Here is a 19,547-nt window from a genome sequence, read left to right as displayed (position 1 = left end):
AGCATGGGTTTGAAGTAAAGACCTGGGGATGAGTTTCGAAGTGCGTGGTTAAATCCAAACCTGACAATTAATATACCAACTGAGGTCATGGCGGAAGGGCATTCGGATTATTATTAAGACAAATCATACAAAGGACTAAAGTTTGTAAGAGTAGAACAGTTGGACAGAGATCTTCAAATCCAAGGTTGGTGCGAGGATTGAAGTAGGTAGGCCTACATGTTTGTAAGCTTATAACACAACTCGCTTTGTTTTGTCCCGTTGTTGACACATCAGTCTTCACCCCGGCAGAACAAGAGGCCAAAGCTGATGTCGGATCCATACGCTTCCATCATGGCGAAGATTCAACTTCATCTGCTTCACCCCCGGTGGATCTGTCCTTTACCCCTGCGGTACCTTCGGTGCCCCCGTCTGCCGCGGCCCCCGCGAGGACGCTGGTCGAGTCAGCGTCTCCACCTGCGTTTCCCTTGCCCCTATCCACCTCGACCTCGACCATATCCTCTCCACCACCGTCGCCATCACTGCAGTCTTCGTACCCACCAACAGCTTACAAGCTGCCCAGCTCCCCCAGCAGCTATATCCCACAGCTTCCATCGGTAAGGTCCGCAAACTAAGGTGATATATTTCACTGACAATAGAAATATTTGCTCATTGCACAATACCTGTTCAGCCTACTTCATTCATAACTGATTGAAGCTTTCTTCGCCGATATTAAAGGATATTTTATCTTTGCTTTTCACATTGCACTGAATCACTGTTTTCCCTTTAGTGTTTTCCTCGTATTACAAAGGATTACAAAGGCAGAGCATGCCGACAGAAGACCTTTTGGTCCATATCTAGGTGTCGGATGCGAAAAAAATCATAATAATATTAATGTGTTGACTGCCAAGATTCTTACCCCAGTAACTAACAGGACCCTCACATGGGTGTGGGTGTGGGTGTGAGTGGGTATATACCCTTGGGCAGCATTTTTATGAGGGCGGCAATTCTAGCCTGGAATTGCCACCCACAAGGCTGACAAAATAACGATAAAAAAGAGGTTTAAAAAAGTCCTGAATATTTTACCGTAATCGGCGATTTTTACGTTAGAATCAACAGAATATGAAACAATATTTAGTCTTGAATTTTCACTTAATTATACGGCACACACAGCAAAATTTTTTTTTTTTTTTTTTTTTTTTTTTACGAGTATACCTGTATCCTATAATTACGTTCCACAAATTAAGGTCATAGACAGGCCTACATGATGGTGGAGGTGGGCAGTGGTGATGTGCAGATATTGTGTAATAAATCCTCATCCCATATGGTTACAGAGCTACGAAATAAGAGTGGAAGTCCTGGACGTGCACAAAAACAGCACCTTCTTTGTGACGGAACGGGAGCGAGATGCTATGGCCGCTTACGAACTGACATCGGCGAGCCTCAATCTCTCTTGCATTTATAGTGCTTCTAATGCTGAAGTCCACATTATCGAAGGTGAGTCAACTGTCCATTCTCTTTATACCTGTAATGCTTTGAACCAGTGTTCTGATTTCCTGTTTCTTTTATTTTACCTTTTCACTGTGGCCAAAGTCTTGTTGTGGCCAGTTGTCACCACGTTATTTGAATTGCTCTGCATTATTCTTCGGCTGTTCTCTTTCATTTTCTCTTTTGATTTCACTATTCACTCACGTAGAGGCGTCTCGAATATCTACATTCTTATCAAAGATTTGATAAAATGTATTCATTAGAGAACCCTTGACTGCATACAACCTCACGGTCCCTCACCTCAAGTATGTACGAGCCAAGTAACCCAGAAGCAATTCCCGGATATGCGCCAACCCCACTCAACATCGCATACAAAAGGTGTACTTACAAATTAATACTCGTACAATACAAGAGGCCGGAAAAGTGTATCGTGTGCAGCAAAATACAATTTCGGTATGGGTGGTGATTACATAGTGAAAATTTAATCCTTGTATGTATACAGTAGGACACCCAGACGTCCTGTCAATTCAACTTTGAATGAGATTATGTTGCATTTATTAACAGCTGACTGCCTGTTTACCGTTATACAAGACTTCAGTGCCCTGCTAATGTGCTTCGTGCTGTTGTTCCTCAGAGGGCAGGGTACTGAAGTTTTGTACAAAGACAGCAAGAAGGACAGCAGGCTATTTTTGGAAGCTTGGGCTAGTGACAGGGATAGAATGAACAGATGTATCACGCTAAACCTAATGTACAGAAGGGCAAGGGCCTTTAATCTACATTATGTTAGAAACTAGGTGACTGTGTGATCATGAAAAAGATTGTGACACTTTGTCACCGGGGATTTACGGGATGGTACGGACGTGGGAAGCCCTTGTTAGGGTTCCCTTGGTCCACTCCCAGCGCGCCACATTTGTTGTCCCCGATTTCCGGAAATGGCTCGGAATGTCGGGAATGGAGTCCCTGTTCCTGAGTATAGACACCAAAAGCTTCTTCCCCATTCCACTCCCATCCACCACCCTTGTTTCCCTCTCATCTTAGCTCCTCGTGGATGACGGGTCACCACCTTCCTCCTGCCCACTCCCCGGCTCAGAAGCAATGCAGTAAGACGACACTACATCCACGGCGAGGCTGCTTCACTTAATCGACGACTAATCCGATCCCGATTATCCGATCAATTTCTAAGTACTGCTGTTCCGATCACTTCATTCCGATCATCCGATCATTAAAAATTATAATTATTATTATTATCATTTATGAAAAAATAATTATAAGAATCACCTGACATTGTTCAACCTGTTTTTGAACCTACATTGACTTACACCCGCAGTGGTCATCCTGTAAAGGCACTTGTGAAAATGAATTTGTAGTAATTTGTTTATGCATTAAAAAATTGTCTTTATAGGAATGCAGTAGTTATTCCTTTTCTATGTACAGGAGTATTGATTACTATTTCTATGGTCGAGAGTATATTAGATCTGTATAACGATGATGCGATTTATGAATCGAATTAACCTGATGACAAGGTTTTTGCATTTCGTATGTTTTCCCATTTGAACATGGAGTGTACTTTTTTCGTTTAACGATACCGAATGTTTGCTGATATGAAAAGAATATAATTTGTTTCATGCATTTATTACGGTACTTATTTACCAGTAACCACGTTTTCTGGTTGTAACTCGACGTCAGAAATAGTAAAAGAAAAGAAAAAAAGAGACGGGATAAGGTTTAGCGGCTTTTTCTACCCTGCGTATTTTCGTGGGTTTTTAAGCCTCATTCTGCTGTTTCGTTCCCTCACCAGTCTTTGTGAGTGGACCATACACTTGCTATTCAAGGGAGATCATTCGAAATATTCCAATGATTGATTGAAATACTATAGGATTTTTATTTTTAAGGTGTCATCATGGCAGCTTCAAAACCGTTAACCACTTCAGTACAAGTCAAATTCTCGCGCGCATCATCGGCTGCCATATGAACGATGCATCACACTACTCACATTATAAAATATAAAGTCACTGCTGTATGACTTGTTCTCTTTTACTCTGAGTAATAATGAATGCACAAAATATGATCAAACCTGTTGGCAGAATCCGGGGTAACTCATGTACAATTACAAATATATAAAGAGACGCCGACCCCGGGATCGACGTGTAGCGGCTCCTCGCGCCTCATGACGCCCACGTAGGCATCATCGTACCGAAGTGGTTAATGGCAATGAATTTTCTCCAACAACTCTCAAAAAACATTGGATAAAATGGATATAATAATGGTGATTCCAAGAGCATTTCTCAGTTTATGCACATGGGATTTGCACATAAGTGGTTGTAGTATTGCTCATTATCCATAACAAAATGTGTAAAAGCAGCAAATGTTGGTGAAAACTTGTTAATGTTATCAGTTTTGTGGCTGCATTAAGGATGTCATGTATATGGAGTGTATAGTTTGTATACAGGTGACAGATTTCATAGGCTTGTTTTGGTTATGGATTCCCCTTCAGATTTTCATCTTTAGATACCCTAATATGTTTTTCTCAATGCAGGCATCTAATAAATATCCTAATATGCTTTCTCCTACTACAGGTATCAAGTGCAGCAAACACAGTGGACAGTCTCAGAAATGCTTCTGTGTGACACCTTTCTGCCGTCACTATGTATCTGTGGGTGCCATTGTTCGATACCTGAAAAACAAAGGAGCAAAACTTACCCAGGTTTGAGCTTACTTAACAATAAATAGACTGCACATATAAAACACAAAATCTATCCAATTCTATTCAAGATTTACAGATTGATAAGGCATACATATAATATTGTGAATGAATGGCTGATTACAAGTAGATTCAAGTGCTGTGTATCACAATTAGAATTTCTTGAATGATGGACCTATGTGAACATTAGTGAAAGATGAAGTGTTGGAGGGAGATGCCTTTTGGGGTACCACAGGGTTCAGTACTGGCACCAGTAATGTTCTTATTATATATTATTGATATGATTAATGGAATACGTAGCAACACAAAAGTCTTTGTTGATTATGCTAAGCTCATGAGAAGAGTGAAATGTAAAGGGGATTGTAAGTTAGTATACTATAGGAGGAACTAGATAAGATTTATGAATGGAGTCAAAGGTGGATGTTGAAGAAAGGAATGATAAATATAATTAAGATTGGAGGCCAAGCAGACAAGAGCTGGAATTCAATGATTTAAACAAAGGTGTCAGATAGGTATACATGCTTACCTAACTCTTCACTTACTAGTAGAGCCACCCCTTCCCACCCTTGTCCTCTCCTCACTCCTGACCTCCTCCCCACTACACTCCCACACTTAAAACCACATCTCCCTTTCAACTTAGTTTCACTTCATGCCAACAGATCCATCTTCCTTCTCATAAACATACTGCCGCCTATCTCTTCCCGTTTACTCTCTCCTCACCTATACCACACCCACACATTTTAAAAGACCTAACCTTAGGATTCTGTTTGGAAAAATCTTTCTAGACCCTCTTATGCCTTGACCTCTCATAGTAATGTACCCCTTAGAGTTACAGAGAGCAGAATCCCTAGTTCCATCACTACATCTCATTTTAGCTACCTTTTACAACCCAAGTGGGAAAATTCAGTGGCAGTTTACTTTCTTCCCCTCAAAGAAATGGTACAGGACAGTATAAAGAGGTGTGTATGTGTGTGTGTGGGTTGGGGGGGGGGGCAGTATAATGGAGAGATAGTCACAGTACTATAAAGTAGCATAATTTCTCCATGAGTAGATATCTCCTCTAGCACAGACAAAATAATGTGTGACTCTGGTCCATAGGGGCTCCCCTTACAGCCCCTAAAGTATCAGATAAGTTATACCACACAATTACATGCAGCCAATACCCCAGATAGGGTATACCACACTAGAACTCTGCACAGCCAAGTGAATGTAAACTATTTGAAAATACAGTTATCCTAGTAAAGGATGAAAAACTCCATATAATCAAACTTGTAAATATTATAAATGTCCATAGCTATAAATTATGTGTCAATTATTGTTCCTTTTCAGTCCAATATTTTGTATTCTGTAGGCCACTGTGGGTGGGGTTGATGTGTGGGCCTGGAGAGCTACAAGTGCTGACATGACTGTGGAAGCTGTGTACACCAGAGCAACAGCAACAAGTGACTTCGCTCCATTAGCCTTTTCTGTCAGGGGCTCAGGTTAGATGTATGCCTATGTTATTACATCAGTCAAATCCATTACCACTTGATAGAGTATGGCACAGTTTTTTTTATGTCTAAGTTACCCTCATATGGCTTCTATCCCTCTCTCTGCTCCCTTGATTCTGATTATCTTTCTGGCCATTCTGTAGCTGCTGTTGTAGATGGTCACTGTTTTTTCTGATGTCTATAACCTCTGCCATCCCACAGGGTTCTGTTGTATCTCCTACTCTTCTCCTTGTATTCATAAATGACCTACTTAACTGCACTTTTTCTCTTCCATCTTATAATTAGGATACCACCTTACACTTTTCTGTCATTCTCCATATGCCCTCAAACTGAGCTCTATTCTTTTAGAAGGAATTGTGCAAAACACCTTAACTTCTGACTTTTCTGACATATCTGATTGAGACAAAGAAACATTAGTACTGTTCAATACCACCAAGATTAAATTTCTGTCTTTTCACTTGTTATAGTCTTATTTTCTTTTATGGCAAATAACTTTTTCCTGAGGACTCCCTAGACATACTTGGACTATCCTTCATTAGTAAATTCAAATGAAAAATTCATAACTTGCTAGAGCAGCTTCAGTGAACATAAGGTTATACTGCTTTCAAAATTTCATAATTTCTCAATCCACTTAGCCTTCTTTCTTCTTTTGCACATTAGCTTTTCTTGAGTAAAATCTTGATTTTCCAAATCTGGAATCAAATTGATTTTCTACCAAAAATTTCCTCTTTCTGAGGTATGACCCACTTCATAATAAATGTTTCACACAGTTTAGTTTTTGTGCAGGTCAGTGGTACTGATTAGTAATTGAGGGGTATTTACCTAATTTTAGTACAGTACTACCTCTCATTAACGGACTAAAAGGGGGGTAACAGTGTCCGTTGATGTGAATAATCCGTTGATTTGGAGTGGTTTTTGGGTGGCATATATAGTGATTGCACAGCACTAAACAACAGCAACAAAAACACTGAAAACACTGCAAACACAGCTAATTAACATCCATTAATGAGAGGTAGTACTGTATATGGTTCTTTGATTCTAGTGTGAGTTTCAAGAAAAGTTCAACATCTGATGCAAAATTTTCTAAAAAAAAATAGATGAATAAATAGAAAAAAAAATGTATATATTATTGGATTCCAAGCTACTTAACATTTAGTGTATTTGAGTTCTGATGTACCATTATTTTTAATTTCTGAAATAATTTTATGTCTAAATGAAATTTCACGTACAGGTATTTTGTTCTCTATATAGCTTTTATTTGAGGTTCTTGTTAAAAGAGCTAATCATTTCTTTATTCTTCTTCTTCTTCATTTTCTTCTTTTCCTCTTCTTTGTTTATTGACTCATTATGTTCAATATCATGAAATAACAATCATCTTTTCATGTAAAAATATTTAATAAAATCAAGTGAAATTTAAAGACATGATGAATAAGCACTAACACTTATGGTCAGTATATTTTCTTCATATCACAGTCATTGTATTCTCTTTCATTATTATTTTAATGAGCTGTTAGCTGACAGGTTGAAGCTAAGTCATGGTTACTGCACAGTTGTACATGAAATCTCTTTTTCACTTTTAATCCAAAATCAATACTTTCTCTTTCTGTGGGGCAGGTCGTGTGTTCCTGCTCCCAGGTGGTGCAATGTGGCTTCAGTATCAGGTACGGTCATGGTCTAAATACACCAAACCTGTCAGTGCCCTCATAGCTACACCTCCTGGAGTTTTATGTCCACCATATGAGAGAAAGTTTCTGCCCAAGCTTGCTAATCAGTTCTCTCTCACCATGGAAACTGTCATTGAGGTTAGTAAAGAGTTTGTATAAAGAATACTGATAAAAATAAGTTGTAAGACAATTAACTAATTTAACTTCTATAATGAGCAAGTGGAAACTTAAGTGGAGGGAGTAAAACACACTTTACAAGGTCACTTGATAGTGAACTTTGATAGCAAAGACAAATTGGAAAAAGTCTAATTCAGTTCACAAGGAGCCCCATAAAGGGCCAATAGGTCTATTGCTGTTTGCATCTCCTCTGCATTCCATTGTATACCAATAGGCTTCTTCTCCCATACAAGGGAGGTAGCCAGCCAAGGCATGCACCTACCCCCACCCTTCCCACTCCCATCTGTCAATAATTTCCTTTTTGTCTTATCTCCATGTGAGTGAAGGGTCATCCCTGTCCCCAGCCCACTGCCCAGTTCAGACACAATGCAGCAAGACACACCACATACACACCAGGGCCATGTATTTTATTAACATGGCAACCCTCCCTCCTCATCCCCTCATGTGAAAATAGAGAATATGAGTAGAAATCCCTTTGGACAGCATCAATTTACTTTCCATTCACATCCATTTTTCTCTCACACTTACCTCATCTACCTTCTTTGCTCAACAGACATTCCCCTTTTACTCAAAGCTCCTTTTACCCTATCCATCCACCTCATTCTTGGTCTACCCCTCAGGTTCACTCCATCCACCTTTCCCTTCCACATTCTTTTAGCTTCACCTTACATTTTGCTTCTCCCCTCTTCTTCTTGTACCTCTCGTATGCATCCCTAATTCTGTCTTACAACCAATCCACATATGTTCCCTTCTTCTCTTCTACTGCCTTCACCTTATCATCCTTGCATTAGATACAAGTAAAGAAGAGAGTGCAAAAGATAGGAGTGAATGGGGTCATTGTAAATGAATGAAGAAATCACACAACCCAAACGAATATTCATCTTGTCTGCTCAATGAGTTTCTTGAGTGAGGTGTGCGTATGTGTGTGTTTTCTTTTTTATTTTCCATAAAATGAAACCATGGAGTTAAACCAGCTCTGGCTATCAGGTTCTGCTGTGGAAACACTATGTCTTGCTGCATTGCCTTTGACCTGAGCAGTGTGATGGGGAACAGGTATGACCTTTGATCCACAAGGTGCAAAGATAGAAGGGACAATCAATGTGTTTTGGATGGGTGTGGGGTAGATTAAGGTGTATGTATGCTTTGCAGTGGCTACCCCCTTGTAAAGCGGAAAAAGATTTTTGGTATATGTATGTATGCTATGCTTACTTATGTATCCATTCATTTGCAGAGAAGTCTTCAAGAGCCTTCAAAAGAGGGAGTGGGCATTGTTTCTATTTCAACATTTTGTTTTAAATCATCATAGTTATAGTAATAATAGTCCTGTATATAGGCCAACTTCTCTTCCCCTACAAGAGTACTAAATGTCTTTACATTTTTTACTGATATGCAAGTTCTTAAATTAAAATTTATATAATGGACTATATCCTTTTAGGCACAACTTTCCACAGTCTCAGGTCCTAGTATCCTGTCTTCTTAAGTTCATTCCCCATTATATGTGTATATACAGTACAGTATATTTCATGGGCTATTGAGCTATTTCCAAAAGTTACTGATGATCTGATTTCCCTTTATTATATCTTACCAATTTGTAATCCTTTTACTATGTAATGGGTTTCCCTCAGCTGATGAAAGTTACCTGGCAGTACCACTAACTAATGTATGTGATAAGTCATGAGTAGCAGTGAAATGGTTAATCAAAATGGACTTACCCCTGATGCTGTGCAGTGGGTTTCAGTCAGCTGAATAGATTTGCCTAGTAGAGAGAACAAATGTATCAATCATTATAGGCAGTGAAAGGATTAACATTATTCTATGTCTTTCCATCACCTTCATTTTTCCTTTCATACACTTTTCTTGCAGAACCTCAATACTGTGGCCTATGAATCACACTATTATGAAACTGAAGAAAAGCTGGTTTCTTTCACATACCGCCCCCACCTTCATGCAGACGGAATGTTTTTCTTAAGCATTCCAGGGCTCACAAAGAACAATCTTGAGACCTTTCGAATCATCCATGATTTTAAGACAGGCAAGTGATATTTGTAAATAGCCATATTTTCCCCAATTTTACTTGAGTATTGTGTTTTTGTGTATATTAGGCACTTATGGGAGTGAAGAAAGGTGGAAATTTGGTCTCCTAGAGGTCTGTGACTTCCTTCCTAATCCACCCCTACAAAATCACTTTACTGAGTGGCTTATGGATTGAATCAGTGGTTATACCTCATTTCCTGAAGGGCAGTGGATTTATTGATAGATTCTTTTATTCATAACTTTTGAAGATGACATTAGAATGCCATTGTTTGTGGAAATGGGAAAGTCAAGTAAAAATTTGTTAGTTGATAGTTACCTCAAGTTTCTCCACATGAAAACTCACAACCCCATGATTACAAGTTGTGATCCTTAGGGGCTTCCCACAGATCTCTCTAGAAAGAAATATTGGCTTGCTGACTTTGTTGTGGGAGTATAGGGCTGTCTATCGAAATAAACACTATGTGAGGACAGAGCCTTTATTAGTACAACGTTTCGCTTGCTACAGCTGTAACAACGAAAACGTACTGCCACTTTCATACAGTATAGAACTGTTTCAGTGTTTCCAGTAGTCAGGTCTCTTAATCTGAAAAAAAAGGAAAATAATGGAAGATTATGGAGAAGTCTTGAGTCCTGTCTAGAGACCAAGTGCCACAAGGTGAACCTTTAGGTGGAGGTGAGGATATTGATGATCTTTTAATATGGGCAGCAGGGAGATGATCTCTTCTATGCATGTCCTGCATAACCACCTCTCGCTGGTGTCCATTGATGCTCTGCGATATAAGTTATTATGTATAACTGGTCAAGTAACTGATGTATCAAGTGTACACATTATTCCTTACAGGTATCCAGTACATGATAAATGAGAAGACAAGTAATTGCAGCATCCAAGGCATTCCTCTCCATGCTCTGGATGCAATTTCCTCAGATAATCAACACATCCGACTCCGCCATGCTTCGGAACTCATTTCTATTGATTCAAATCATTTCATCTACAAGGGAACTGTGAGTTTTTGGAACTTTAGTCTTTAATTTTGCACTTATTCTGTTTTCTCTACCTGTTCTTACATGGAGATTAATGATGTAATGATGTAATTAACCCATTGAGGAGAGCTGTGACACTTGAGAATTTATTCTGGCTTATGTTAGACACTCTTATTCAGCCAGATAATGTGCCAAAGAGGTGGTCGTAGATGTAGTAAAGGAGAGATTTAAAGAGGCCAGCACAAAGAAGTATAGAAATTAAAAATGATGAATTGTTTTCTTTGAGTGGAAATTAGTCTCCAGTCATAAAAGAATGCTGCATAACTCTGGTCTGCCTGAGTGTCACTAAAGTCCTTAGAGTATTAACTACTTAAAATTTATGCAGTCAGTAATCCTTACAGGGTATTCAGCCTGAAGAATCTTCCACTCCTCAAAAGGTTAATGACTTTTTCAATTAACCCATTGAAAATGTCATCATACCGGCAGCTAAATTAATTTGGGCTTTTTATATCGTGGTTGTAATAAATGGGATATGCTGCCTTAAGCACATGGAGCTAGTTGATTTAAGACCATTGGCACACATGTTCTATATAATGGTGTTTGAGTTAGGCTAGACACCAGCTCCTTGGTGAGCTGGTGGGTGACTCAGAAACCAAAAATCTCCCCATACAGTGGCTCATGAAAATTATTGGTACACACTTCTATGCAAGGACCATTCAGTCTGCCCACCCCTCACACTTGGGGGGTGCACAAATTCTAGAAATAGTTTAGAAGGTAATATATCCTGAGCTGGAACATACATGAATTCAGATTTAGATATAATCATTGGAAATCAAATGTATAGATTAAATTGGAACCATACATGAATCTGAGGCAAAGTATAATGTATCAGAGAGTAGGAGACAAGACCCCAACAAGCATTGATCATTTCCTTTATATTACAGTTAGGTAAAGAATGAGTGAAAAAAAAATAATAATAAAAGAGGTGTGGAAGGCAGAGGTGGAAGGAGTGAACATGAGGGAGTGACCAAGGATGAGATGGATGGATGAAGTAAAAGGGGCATTGGGAAAGAGGGGAATGTCTGTTGAGGAAGGACGGGAGAGGACAGAAGATAGGGGTGAATGGAGAATGGTTGTGTATGGATGATGCTGTGATGCATGAGGGGGAGTGGATGGGAGATGGGGGGTGAGGGAGTATGTGTGAAAAATAATTTGACACAGCCCAAAGGGATTTCTCCCCGTCTTCTACTTTTCTGTATGAGATGGAAAAGGGGGTTGCTGATTTGATGAAGTGGCCTTGCTGTGAATGTACTGTGTCTTGTGACTCTTCTTCTAACCCAGGACAGTGGGCAAGATGCAGGAATGACCTGTCATCCAGGAGGAGCCAAGATAAGAGGGAGGGAGGGAGGTGGATGGGAGTGGAGTAGGTGGGAATGGAATGGGTGGGAGTGGTTTTTATGCCTTTGTCTTTTGGTTACCTCCCTTGTAAGGGGAAAAAAGCCTCTGGTATATGTATGTATGATTATATTCACAAGTAATAGTCTGAGAATGAAGACAGAAAGTTATGCAACATAAAGGTGAGAAAAATAGATAATTATTGTATGATTTAACCACCATTACAGTACCAACACAGAATTAGCCAGGCAACAAGCACAAATTACCCCATATGCAACCACCACCTATAAGACACAAAGCATTACATTCTATACTGGCCTATATTCATTCCAGAAACCGGCACAAAATCTCTGTACTGAGCTGCAGGTCTCTTGTAAGAAGAACTTGGACAGTGGATTGATTAATAATTTGATTTAGATCTCAGAATTATAAGTATCATTGATGGTATATATATATATATATATATATATATATATATATATATATATATATATATATATATATATATATATATATATATATATATATATTTTTTTTTTTTTTTTTTTTTTTTTCTTTCTTTTTCTTTCTTTTCTTTTCTTTTCTTTTCTTTTTCTTTTCCATAAGTCAAAGCCCCCTCTTTGTTATATATATATATATATATATATATATATATATATATATATATATATATATATATATTTATATATATTTTTTTTTTTTTTTTTTTTTTTTTCTTTCTTTTTTCTTTCTTTTCTTTTCTTTTCTTTTCTTTTTCTTTTCCATAAGTCAAAGCCCCCTCTTTGTTATGAAACTTACCTATATTTACATAAAGTACAGTATATATAACAAATCCTTCAGGCTGTGTTTAATCATTTCTTGTCTTCAACAGAGAGTAATCCGTGGAATTGTTTGTGATGTGTGGGTAGCAGAACGTCGTATTCGAAAAGGTCAATATACTACTGTTGAGGTCTACTTCTCCCACGAAAACTGGACAGTTGAAGTGGAAGTATTCAACAAAGTCCGTCAAGTGCCCATTGGCATTTCATCTTATTTAGCTGATGAAGTAAGTGATCACAGTTCTTTTCATCGGATAATGCTGGCATGTAATTTCATACATAATTTGTTGTGATTTCTTTGGTGATTGTTATAAGATTTAAAGTACTCCAGTATTGTGCCTTAGTTTATATTTCCACCTTTATTTTTGTTTTTCCATGCTCCAGTATATTAGTTGTTAATGCAGGCAATATGACTTCATATTTCAGTTGTATTATTTTATTACTGTTGTATGAAATGTAATGAAAAACAGTATCCATATGATTCCTGTGCTTAATTTTTTTTCTCTCAAATGGATGAAGTCGGGGTCATCATATAATAAAACAGTAGGAATAAACCAGCTATGGTTGTTGAGCCCTGCCATGGGAGTGTTGTGTCTTGCTGTATTGATCCTGACCAGAGCAGTGTGAAAAGGGATAGGGATGCCCTTTCATCAGTGTGAGCTAAAATGGGAGCAACAATGAATGGGTTTCTGGATGGGTGTGGGAGGGATGTAGGGTGTATACATGCTTTGATTTAGCCAGCCCCCTTATTAGTGGGAAAGGGCATTCTGATATATGTATGTATGTATATATGTACATTAAGTTTTGTTGACTGGAATTCCACAGCCCCACAGAGACAAGCAACAGTCTCCAGGTTCCCTATCTCTCTGGAAAGGGACTTTGGACTGTTGTGTGCATTGTGTTAGTGGGGGACATATCTGTGTCACTACCTTATAGTAATAAGGATAGGAACAAGCTCTCCTTATGTGAAAAGGTGATGGAAATATAACTGAAATTGATAGAAAGAAAACTGAATCTCAATCCAGAGACTGAGTGTCAGCCTCTTAGGGCACCTCCTGGTGAAAGTGAGTGTTGACAGGATTTGATCTCTGATTGCATTATATTCATTTACATGACATATCTGACTGGGTTTTTGCATATTAATGTCCTTTTCAATCATACATGTTTATCATTGACAAAAATAACATGTGCAATGGAAGAGCTTTTTCCATGCTGCAATGACATTGCCCTTGTTTCGTATAGGACCTGAAAATGTAATTCTGATCATGCACCACTGAGGCTTTATCAACATGAAACTTGTGATGTCATTTTAGACAAACACTCCATACTGCCACAAGCATATAGCTCCTGAAGTCAAGCCATTCATAAAGTTTATTGCTACATAGTACATTATTGTCCAGAATAGAAGTTGTTGCGAGTCTAGCATTTCTAATAAGAATCTCTATCTGGCCAATACAGAGTCTATTCGAGGGCATAAGTCTTGACAGCTTACTATTTACGTTCACTTACAATATCTACATCATCTTTGTGGGGTGAGGAAAGCACATGGGGTGAGTGTGGCACTATGCACGAACAAGGCTTACAAAATGTCAAAGAAAACCTATATTTCTTCAGTTTCCTCCCATCGTAACTTGTTGGCACTACTTTGTGTGCCCTTTTCCTCCATATATCACCAGGGCTGGTGTTGGCGAGATAACACATCCTTGTTGTGTTCTAGGATGGTGGGACTGTGAATCCTTTGTCTTGAAGTACACCTGCGATTGGCAATTTTATTCTAATTTCAGGAGAGAGGGGGGTCGCCAATTTAATGAAGCAGCCTTGCTGTGGATGTGTTGTGTCTTGCGACACTGCTTCTGACCCAGGGCAGTGGACAAGGTGCAGGGATGACCCGTCATCCAGGAGGTGCTCAGATAAGAGGGAGGGTGGAGGGGTGTGGAGTGTATTCAGGGATGGAATGGGTGGAAATGATTTTATGCCTTTCCCTTTTTGGCTACCTCCCTTGTAAGGGGGAAAAAGCCTTGGTATATGTATGTATGTACCCACAACTAATCTCATCATAGAAATACATACGTATACCAACAGCTTTTTCCCCCTTACAAGGGAGGTAGCCAAAAAACAAAGGCATAAAAAGCACTCCCGCCCATTCCATCCCCACATACTCCACTCCCATTCACAGAAGTACAACACAAAATGTCAAGCAATTTGACAGTAAGATCTCCCCAGTTATGTTGTAGTCAGCAGTTGTTGGTAAAATATTCTGTCTGTATCTACATACCAAAAGGCTTCTTTCCCCCATATGAAAGAGGTAGCCAGTCAAGGAATACACCTCTCGATTACCTATTTGTTTTCTTTTTATCCTAGTTCCTTGTGGATGAAGGGCTATTCTTGTCCCCTGCCCACTGATTGGATCAGATTCAGTGCAGCAAGCCACAACACCTCTACAGAAGAGCCAGAAACCCAAGGCTGATTTGCCCCATTTGCTTCACTTACATGGCAACCCTCCCTAGTTGTCACCTCATGTTAACATATATTTTTATCTGTTTATCATTTCTTTACCAGGACAATCCTACCCATTGGACATCAACAGCCCACACTTTCTTCTATGAATATAGTGATGGTCATCCCTCTTGGCGTCACTTTGACATCTCACCCTGTCTCAACCGCATCAATCGACTCTTCCTCATTTTTACTCTGGAAGTATCATATTCTGACTTGGTTCGCTATAATGTGGAAGCTGCTAAGAATTCTATACGAAGGGCAGTAGCCGGCATTGCTGGAGTGTCACCACTTAGGATCACGGACCTCTTCGTAAGCATATGCCTAGGAACTTATTTAGTTATTCATTAATACTGTGAGCCTAGTGTTTGATAATTTTCATTTCTTGAGAATCATCTGAGTCTTTACCCACAGCTGAGCAGTCGAGCAGATACAGGTGAAGTAGATGTGTGGTTTGTGCTTTTGGAGAAGCCTGATATTACTGGGGTTGTACTTACTCCTCGACCTCAGTTGCTGATGGCAGATGCATACAAGCTGTTGCATGATATTACACACAAGCATAATGTATCAGTCAAACTTGATGTCTCTCCAACCAAGAAAGTGGTGAGTTTTACATTCACTCAGTGGTTTTCTGTTGTGTTTCTGTAACACATATTGATCATCTAAATCTGGTAAATGAAGTAGTAGACATTATGTTTTATGAAATATTATGTCACTTGCAGTTTGTGACTATCAAGCGAGGATCCCTTGAGACAACCACAGAAGCACTGCATCCACACATGCGGCATAAATCAATGCGTTACCTCAAGGCTGGGTACACTGCAGGCAGTATGGCTGGCTTAGGCTTCTCCATGGCCATCTTAGGTACTTGTGTGGGTATCTTCATTGGCTTCCTTCTTTGGAAGCGTAACACAAGTATTCCTTATAAGGTGACCAACTGATACTGGTGACTAGTTGAGATCATAATGATTATGTTGGTCTTAAAACACCCACCATCCTGCCATGAAGGAGTCACTTTCCAGCATCTGTTCTGTGAAGGCTACTCTACATGTATCATTTTCTCATAACTCATGTCTTCTAATTTGTGAATGGAGTTTTCTTCAGAGTATGCTTTCCAAGGACTACCCACTCTACTGTATTTGATTAGTATTTCCTATTTGGAGACTACTTCTCATGGACTTTTAAAAGAGCATAGTATTCCTTGTCTTGGAAGATTATATCCTTAGTATTCCATATTCATAGGTAATTTTTCTGCATATTTTCTTGGAAAAAAATTAGTACCTATAAATTGGATTAACAACTGTGAATATAAAGTAATATTAATTCTTATCAATTAAAATCTCATTTGTTACTCAGTGGTAGGGCATTTGACCCTCATTAAACCTGAAACACATATCTTTGTCCTTCCTTACACCACCCATTCCTTACCAAGCCGTCCTGTTCTATCCCCATTCCTTTCTAGTTTGTTAGTATGCAGTAGATGTCATTACACAAGGGTTCTTTATGCTATATCTAAGATCATGCATGATCATTGTGGTTATGATGGTCTTACTCTGCTGCTCCATATAATAATCATTGTATCTAGAAATACTCATTAGTGCCAAACTTTGTTAAGTAGTCAGGTCAGCAGATTTCTTGTGTATGCAAAGGAAGATCAAGGTTCTTAAAAGAAAAGGATCCCTTGAGTTGAATAGACACAAGAAGTTTAAAAGTAGTCATTCTTTGTATCTTTGCCCCTACAAATATGAATGAATATAATTTCCACTGTATTGATGAGAGGAAGCAAGATTGTTAGCATAATGGTTTTGAACAATGTAACCAACAACCATGCCATGTTGAAAACCTAAACATTAGAAAAGAATAGTTTGGGGAAAAGTATATGAAGGAAAAGAATAGTTTGAAAGATTTTTTTTTAAACTTTACTAGAAGGCAGGACAAAGAAGCTTCATAGAGGAAGGTACTAGAAGATGAAGAAAGCAGTATAGATAGTTTACATAATAAAAAAAACAGCAATATTACCAAGACTAGTGGCTTCACATGGATGAAAACTAGGGGGTAGGTGTTGCTAAGGAAGTGAGTGACATTGCATGGAATCCCAAAAACCTGCTAGCTTTGCATCAGTTAACAAAACACTTTGTGCATTGCGTTTTGCCCCCTTGTTTGGCATCTACTGAATGATTGATCAACTAATTGGAAAATAACATGGCAGTGCAGTCTTCTGATAATGTATTGCAATTCTGTACAGTACAATTTTTATCATTTTCATATATAGACTGTATTATGTTGAAGCATTGTGACAAGTCAGGCACAGTAGGTAAGGAAGACATGGTCTAGGTCCAAGTTATATTCCTGAATAGTTGTACTGTGAGGCTTCTTCAAAGGAATGAAATAAGTTTAACTCAGACTTAGACCCATGTCTTCTTCACCCACTTTCCCCAGACAGATCTCTTCCTCTATTGTTTCCCAATAGAGTGTAATTAAGTTAGTTATTGAAAACATAAAAATACTCTTAAAGAAAATGTGTTTTGTATTTTACCTCGTAAACACCAGTATTACAAAACATACTGACTTACTACACTGTAGCAGAAGTATGAATCACACCAATCTAAAACTAGTAAGAGTTTAAAATTCCTTGACATGACTTATTTCTGTATTTAGTGTCTTATGTACTGAATAATTGTAGTTAACTAAAGAACATTGTAAGTGAAGGATAATAAGTCATGGAAAATTATGAAAATAACAAATTATTGAGAGAAGTATTTTTCAAAATTAACCATTAGGGTAGTGGCCAGAAGACAATACTTTGATCAATATTTCTCCCAATAATTTGTTGTCTGTCAAGCAAGGAAGGGAAAGGACTGAGGATGGGGGGGGGGGGGTTGTATGTGGATAACATTTTGGCACAACCTGAAGGGAGTTATCCCCATCTCTATTTTCCATATGAGGGATGGGTAGCCATGTAAGAGAAGACGCAGTTTCTTAGTCGCAAATTTAAAGGTCAGAGTGTAATAGATGAAGTAATATTTCTAAACAACCCAATCTCTTTTAGAAATTATTTCATAAACTATCCCAGTTGATTCCACCATCATGATAGTCATATTTTTTTTATTAAAACACGTGTACGAGTGAATTTCTAAAGATTTCCGAAGATTATCGAGATGCGCAGCCATTCATCACGCATCGGCGAAACGCTATAGGAGTCAACATTGCCTTAGAAGTGATCATTGCATGCGCACTCGCGGTTTCTATTGAAAAATTTCGCAGAACTTAATTGAATCTGAAGAAGAGGAGTTGGACAGTGGAGGTCGTTCATTATCCACCCAGCTATATGTGTTTGAGCCCATGATATGATGTCAAACGTCAAAAGATGGTCAGAAAATGACTGAACATGTCGAAGTTGACTTTCTTGGTGATGATAAAAATGGGAAGTCCGAACATAGTAATGAAGAAAGTGGGAAGGAACAGAAAGAGGGATACAGGACAGGAAGAATAGGAAATAGTGACTGGTATATCTACGGATAAGCTAGGCCTGTTATGCACATTTTGTTAATCTGCCCAGATTATGAACGTTCGTTAAAATATGCAACAATGAATTTATAATTGGGTGCACAGATGAATTCATTAGACATGCACATATTATGAACCTAACCTTTTCACGAATATCAATAATGTGTATATGCCAAATGGATTCGTTATATGTACGTCCAATCGTGAATTCATTATATGTGCTGTACATTTTATGAATATTCATAATCTATGCAAATTCACAAAATGTGTATTTCATAGGCTACCTAGACATATAAATATATATATATATATATATATATATATATATATATATATATATATATATATATATATATATATATATAATAATAATAATAATTGTAATAATAATAATAATAATAATAATAATAATAATAATAATAATAATAATAATAATAATAGAGATAACTTGCATGAACGTATCTCGACACGGTAACCATCAGGAGTCTTGTTAAATCCAGATAATAAGGTTCTCTTCAACGGGTAGCTCCTGGTGATATCGACGGACAGAGAGGTGTGCATTTCAGCAGCCTTGCCGGTAAGCTTCCCAATTTCATTGCATATAGCTATCTAGGTTCACCTCGAGTAGCTCGGCAACCCGTTCAAAAGAGGTAAGGTAGGAAGTAATATCTTCCTCATCCTGTAATAGAGTGAGCTTAGGACGACTTACCGGATCATTGAATCGAGTAGGACTGCCGAGACGCAGAGACACGATCTCCTTGTCAAACTTGGCCAGCTGGATCTTTGCTTCTTTAGATTGAAGCTCAGCTAACAGGACCTT

At 38.4% G+C, this 19,547-nt stretch overlaps 1 protein-coding gene across 1 annotated transcript; it reads left to right on the top strand.

The window, feature by feature from the left end:
- Positions 1-3: 3 nt before the first annotated feature.
- LOC143024576 (uncharacterized) lies at positions 4-17,739 on the top strand. The gene is made up of 12 exons (XM_076183387.1): positions 4-7; positions 274-593; positions 1,311-1,473; positions 4,041-4,168; positions 5,517-5,646; positions 7,270-7,457; positions 9,360-9,528; positions 10,372-10,532; positions 12,778-12,951; positions 15,284-15,532; positions 15,635-15,823; positions 15,943-17,739. The coding sequence occupies exons 1-12, from the start codon at positions 4-6 to the stop codon at positions 16,159-16,161; spliced, it is 2,094 nt and encodes a 697-aa protein (XP_076039502.1). The 3' UTR covers positions 16,162-17,739.
- The last annotated feature ends 1,808 nt before the right edge of the window (positions 17,740-19,547 follow it).

Source organism: Oratosquilla oratoria, chromosome 4, assembly GCF_046742065.1.
Source record: "Oratosquilla oratoria isolate Oo_2021 chromosome 4, ASM4674206v1, whole genome shotgun sequence".
Classification (NCBI taxonomy): Eukaryota; Metazoa; Arthropoda; class Malacostraca; order Stomatopoda; family Squillidae; genus Oratosquilla; species Oratosquilla oratoria.
This window is presented reverse-complemented; position numbering and strand designations above follow the sequence as displayed.

Bases quoted from the DNA above. Each gene is read 5' to 3' on its own strand.
- LOC143024576 (XM_076183387.1), top strand. The intron at 594-1,310 runs GTAAGGTCCGCA...ATATGGTTACAG, and splicing joins ATATCCCACAGCTTCCATCG to AGCTACGAAATAAGAGTGGA. The intron at 9,529-10,371 runs GCAAGTGATATT...TATTCCTTACAG, and splicing joins CATCCATGATTTTAAGACAG to GTATCCAGTACATGATAAAT.